This window comes from Mesocricetus auratus, unplaced genomic scaffold, assembly GCF_017639785.1.
Source record: "Mesocricetus auratus isolate SY011 unplaced genomic scaffold, BCM_Maur_2.0 Super-Scaffold_100025, whole genome shotgun sequence".
NCBI classification, from domain to species: Eukaryota; Metazoa; Chordata; class Mammalia; order Rodentia; family Cricetidae; genus Mesocricetus; species Mesocricetus auratus.
In genome coordinates, this window is record NW_024429206.1 from 19237750 (window position 1) to 19243749 (window position 6000).

The 6000-nt window shown below is 50.6% G+C and overlaps 1 protein-coding gene across 7 annotated transcripts in view; it reads left to right on the top strand.

Annotated features, from left to right (window-relative positions):
* The window catches only part of Piwil1 (piwi like RNA-mediated gene silencing 1), a 45857-nt gene extending 40355 nt beyond the window's left edge, over positions 1 to 5502 (top strand). For all 7 annotated transcript variants that reach the window (XM_021233344.2, XM_021233347.2, XM_021233346.2 and 4 more), the window contains 5 exons: positions 331 to 401; positions 519 to 672; positions 1936 to 2061; positions 3903 to 4050; positions 4176 to 5502. In XM_021233344.2, the coding sequence (XP_021089003.1) occupies positions 331 to 401; positions 519 to 672; positions 1936 to 2061; positions 3903 to 4050; positions 4176 to 4292 (616 nt within the window). In that variant the 3' untranslated portion in view covers positions 4293 to 5502. The remainder of the gene's footprint in view (positions 1 to 330; positions 402 to 518; positions 673 to 1935; positions 2062 to 3902; positions 4051 to 4175) is intronic.
* The last annotated feature ends 498 nt before the right edge of the window (positions 5503 to 6000 follow it).

A 6000-nucleotide genomic window follows, 5' to 3' on the forward strand; every position in this document is an offset into this window, starting at 1 on the left:
TGTCGATGGCTGTGGCCTTGGTCTTGGGGAGCAAGGGGGAAGCATGGAAAGCCACATGGTCTGTCAGGAACACAGCAGCCAGCACTTGTGGTGGCTGGTGACCCCTCTGGTCACTCAGTTGTCCCTTGCTGAAGAAATTACACTGTTGCATTAGAATTTGGGAAACTGCCATGGGTGCCTTGAGAACAATCTCTTGCTCTCCTGCTTAGCTGAGAACTTCTGGGAATGTGGGGCAGATGGAAGGAATCTTCATAGAAAGATTCCTAGGAAGCCGGGAGCAGCTGAGTCTGGTGGACCCACGTCCTCACCACCCTGCTTTTTCCCCAACAGCTGGTTCTCCCGCTGCGTCTTTCAAGACCGTGGACAGGAACTGGTAGATGGCCTCAAGGTCTGCTTGCAAGGTGGGTGTGTGTACCCTTGTATCCTGACTGCGGCCTTTGGGCTGATCCTGAAAGTGGCTGGGAACTGGAAGAAATAGGTATTGTGTCTGAATGCAAAATCTACCTCACATTTTGCAGCTGCTCTGAGGGCTTGGAGTGGCTGCAATGAATATATGCCCAGCCGTGTCATTGTGTACCGGGACGGTGTAGGGGATGGACAGCTGAAGACCCTGGTCAATTATGAGGTCCCACAGTTCCTGGACTGTCTCAAGTCAGTCGGGAGAGGTTACAAGTAAGTTCATGGGTCAGACATGGCTGCCCACTCTGAAGTCAGTGTTGCTCAGTGGCAAGGAGACAGGTACATGGGCTTCATGGGAATTGGGCTGAAGGTAGGGATGGGTGCTGGAGACAGGGCTGAGCAGGCAGCCTTCCTGTTCCCTGACACTGGGTCTGGCTAAGTTATAGCTCGGCACTGCTCACCTCCTGTGGTTCGCTCAGGGTAGGGCACTTTCTGTGCTCCTCAGCAGCCCCTGCCGACACACCGCCCTGAGCTTCCTGATGTGAGCCCAGTCCAGGCAAGCAGATACTTTTGAAATTGAGCCCTGCGACTCACAGCACATGGACCCAGGACCCAGCTACGTCTGTGTTCTACCAAGAGCTGCAGGCAGCTGGCAGGGTTTGCCAACAGCAAGGCTTCACAGGCAGCTGGTGACATCTCTGGCAGGGCCCTGCTTCTCCTGTAAAGTCTTTGCCTGCTCATTGCCACCGTGTTGTGAAAGAGAAGCCCCTAGTGTGGGCCACATGAGCCTCATGCCCAAGGCCTCAGGAGCTGCCAATCACTGAAGGATGAGCAGTTTATACTGAGTAGTGTGCTCTTAGGACCTCACTTTGCCTGAGAATGGGGGTCAGTCATGTCTGAGCTTGGGAGGAGCTGATGTTATCTGGATCAGGGCTGCCAATCATGTTAGATGCAGCCTCATTCTGCAGTCTGATTCACTGACTTCCATGTGGATTGTGTATGCACAAGTGACAGTCCCAAGGAGTTTAAGAGGAGCATCTCAAGAGGTTGGAGGGTGAGGTGCTGAGTCTTCTGGAAGACTGCTCACTGCCCCTAGGGAGAAGAACTGCCTCGAGGCCTCGCGCTCTGGCTGTGTATCTAACGATCCTTTACTATGAGCAATGCAGGGGAAGCTGGTGGTAGTGTGTACATGCCTTTGAACCCACTCTCCTAGACAGGTCTCACAGTAGAAAATGCCTGCTGTAGTACTGACACCAAGTACTTAGGAAACGGGACAAAGGCAGTGTTCTGACGTGACAGGCATAGTAGACTCAGTCTGTGCCTGTCATGGGGCCCACAAGAGACATATGATTATCCACCTCCAGGTTACTCCTGGCCTTTGGTCTATCCTGGAGATAGGTTCTGACCCTCCTCCAGCATGCAGTGAGATGATGGGTCAAGAGGGTGGGGACTCTTCCCTAAGGGATGCGTGAGCATGTGACTTCTTGCCTAGACAGGCCACCAACTCAGCATGGCCATGTTCCTCCTTGTCCTCAGCCCAAGACTGACCGTGATTGTGGTGAAGAAGCGTGTCAATGCCAGGTTTTTTGCACAGTCTGGGGGAAGACTCCAGAACCCTCTTCCAGGGACAGTCATCGATGTAGAGGTCACTAGGCCAGAGTGGTAAGTTCTGGGGCCTCATGACTATCAACGTTAGCTTGTTTGTTTTCAGTTCCTGATGCTGTGTTTCTTAGAAGTCCCAGTTCTTCAGCTAAGCTGGTCCTGACATGCTCCCTAAAGGCCAGGATTCTCAGTGTTGAGACCCCAGGAGGTAGCACCCTCTGGCTGGTTCCTTGATAGTTGAGAGGTTTCTTGTGTGTGGCATTTCAGACTTTAGGAACAGCTTCTGCAGGCAGCATCTATACTTTGAAATATATAACCCATCCATAGATTGTTCCTCCTAGATTTTTAGATGTGTGGTGCTTGGTCAGGGTGATGAGAGGGTCTATGTGTCAGCAGCTCCGTAGCCTGCAGCCGACTTCAAAGTTAGAAAGCATGAGGGAGCTAGGCTGGCACAGCAGGCAGGCTCAACCTTATAGGTAGACAGATGTGCATCGCTGGTGACCGACACCACCTCACTTCTGGGCTTGGGATGGCTGTCCAAGAAGGTAGCTTTGTCCCTGGGGCATAGCAGTTTACCACCCATTCTGCAGCCTCCTTTGTTCTAGAGTGTGAGGCTGTAGAAGACTTCCAGCATTGCAGGTTAGGACTGGGAACCTCCTTAATGCCACCACATTCTCTGACTCAAATGTACAAGTTGTTGCTAACAGTAGAGCAACACTGAAAACCACATTGGTTGCTTAACTCTCCAGGGTAAGGCACATGCTCCAAAATCTGAACTCTGAAGCATTTGTGGGCCCTGGCATCCCAGAGATGGTCACAAAAATGTTTTGGTGCTGTCTTCTCAGCTATGTGATTGAATTAGGGGGTTTATTTTGAAATACACAATTTTTGGATTTTTCTTTTGTTCAGAGGTTGCGTATGGAATTGATTCTGGAGGAGTTCTGTGACTTCAGGAACAAAGTAGGGCAAACATAAGGTGGATGCCCAGAGAGGGCCAGTCTTTGTCTGAGGCCTCTCTCGCCCTTCACAGAGCCTAGTGTTGTCACTGAGTGTTCAGGCCACTAGACAAGAAGAGGGTTGGTAGCCTATGAGCTTAAGGACAACACCCATGTGAGTTAAGAGTAGAAGACATGTATTCTCACCAGATACCACTCAAGCATCTGTGAGAGCCACTCAAGCCCTTGGAGCCAATGGCAGGGACCTTTGGAGGTGGCAGTTTGGATGCTACACACATAGACCTCCCTCTTGGTCAGAGCTCCTCTGTTCCTGGCAGGCACATCACTGAGTGTGTGACTCTCGTTCTCTTCCAAACAGACTCAGTGTAGACTCCTTCTGGTTTCTGGTTATCTAGTTAGGTGTCAGTATTTCAGGGTTAGTTTCCTTTTTCCAGTAGGGTCAGATCACAGGAGCCTTCTGACTGGCACTCTTTGGTGGGTGCCAGGGAACAAAGACCTCTGCTGGATGTCTGGTTTCCCAGTATGCAGTTAGCTTGGGTTCTCACAACTGTACAGTTGCTCTACCTCGGACTCTTGCACCTTTGTTCTGAGCCTCAGTGATTAAATGTTTGCATTGCTGTTACTAAGATGGGCGCACAGGGAGGAAACTGGTTCTGCCATTTTCTGTGCCACTGCTGTGTGCCCATGTGTGGGAGTTCACTCCCGCCCTCCAGCATGCAGGGACCCAAGGCCCAGGAGTGTGGACAGCAAACTCTGTGGCTTTGGCGTGCTGACACATGGAAACAAGAGTCTTCTGCACACGCTGCCATGGTGGCTCATGAAGAGCCTGTCCTGGACGTTGTGGACACACTGGGACTGGAGGAAAAAGGAGGTTGTTTAGAGCACAGGTTTTTCCTCATAAAAAGTGCATGCCCTTGCCTTGCCTGGCTCTTCCCGCCTTTCCAGGTATGACTTTTTCATCGTGAGCCAGGCAGTAAGGAGTGGGAGTGTCTCCCCAACACACTACAATGTCATCTATGACAGCAGTGGCCTGAAGCCCGACCACATCCAGCGGCTGACCTACAAGCTCTGCCATGTGTACTACAATTGGCCTGTGAGTTTCAGCAGCACTGTTCAGGGCCCTAGTCAGGACCACCTGCCCTGCTGAGCCTGCTGTGGTAGGGCCCCTGGGAGTCCCACCCAGCTCAACCCAGTGACTGGCCCTCTTTCCCCCCACAGGGAGTCATCCGAGTCCCTGCACCCTGCCAGTATGCACATAAGCTGGCCTTCCTTGTGGGCCAGAGCATCCACAGAGAACCGAACCTCTCCCTGTCCAACCGCCTCTACTACCTCTAACCAACAGCGAGGGCCTGCACGCTGGCTTCCTTCTGGAACTCTGCCAATCCTTCCACTTCTACTTTTCACACAATTATCCTTCTAGTGGGGTGTTGGGGAGGGGTTGGGGAGCCACAGTTTTGTTTCTAGTGTTGGTATGTAGTAGCTATAGATTTAGCTAAGGTTTAATGTTTGCTTTGTTTCTCATAGTGTGTTGGGACAGTTGGCTTGGCAGAGCATTGGCAAGGCCCTTGGACCACAAATAGACTTTCCTAAAGCAGCCGTGCTGGCAGGTTCTCAGAGGTGTTCCTGGGAGCACATCCTACCAAACGCTGCTAACTTTGTTTTGTGCACATTTGAGTTTAAAGGAGGAAAAGAGTTAAGGCAAGAATACCCGCAGCATCGTAGTCAGGTGCTGTGTGGTCTCTGACACCTCAAGGCTTACAGGTAAAGGCTGGGTGCCTTTCATTATTTCTTTTAAGAGTTAGGTCATAAAGAATGAAAAGAGTTGTTGAAGAGGCTGGCAAGGCTGATGGAAAAGTAGTGAATGTTATTTGTTTGTTTTGCAATTTTCTTATCAAGTAAAATTAGAGCCCATTGCTTTATTTAACAGGGTAGTTTTTGGTTTTTTCTTTTTTTTTTTTCTTTTTTGAGACAGGGTTTCTCTGTGTATCTTTGACTGTACTGGAACTCACTCTGTAGACCAGACTGGTCTCGAGCTCAGAGATCTGCCTGCCTCTGTCTCCCGAGTATTGGGATTAAAGGTGTTCACCACCACGCCTGGCTAGTTTTTTTTTTGTTTTTGAACTAGTGGAGATCTCTCATGGGTAAAATTCCACCCTGAATGTAAATGTGTCTAGTGTGGTGGACATGCCTGTGGTCTCGGCACTCGGGAAGTGAAACCGGAGAACCCCAAGTTCACAGTTAGCCTAGGCTATGTGGTGAGACCTTCACCAAAAGACAAATAGATGTATGGGTTATGGGTGCCAGTGTCTGCATGAGCTATGGGAGCAACAACTGCATCTGTCCCTGGGGTCTGCAGGGCTGCAGCCTGTGAGACAGGCAGGCCACACCAGGTGTGACAACATCCATTTGTCTGGCTCTTTTGCAAAGAGGAGGCTTGCAGTTCTGCATGTCGTGAGAGCAGCTTGAAGTGTGGCTACTGTGAGATTTACTCATCCGTGATGTGTGTGCCCCTGGCACAGCTCAATAAAGTTTCCGTCTCACTTTCTCTGCGATGCCTCTCAGACCTGGCCTTATTGATGCTCTGTCAATGAAAAGCATTTTGTCTCCTTACAGTTCTGAAAGATAACTCCTGTGTCTGGCATCAGAGGGAGACACTCTGACTGTCAGGCCCTGAGAAGGGAAGGACAGTATCAGTGTCAAACTCAGATCAGGATGCCTGACAGGCCAGCACAGCTTCATTCTCCGGGGATTGGAGGGAAGGCTACAGTGTCCTCAGAGCTACAATATACTCTGATCGCCATTTCCAGAAATGGCATGCCATGGCTGTAGGTGCTCAGATGGTTCTCAAAGATGCCTGGCTCTTGTCCATCCCTGATGCCCCTACCCAGTGTCCCCGGCTGTTGTCTCTTGACCTGGGTTCTAGGTTATACTAAGAATCAGGACTTGGACAGATACATATGATTTGTCCAGAGATAATAGGGCAGGGATGGACTGGCTTGGTATACAGGGTCTGGCCTATCTTGCCTTTGCCTTTGGTACAGGT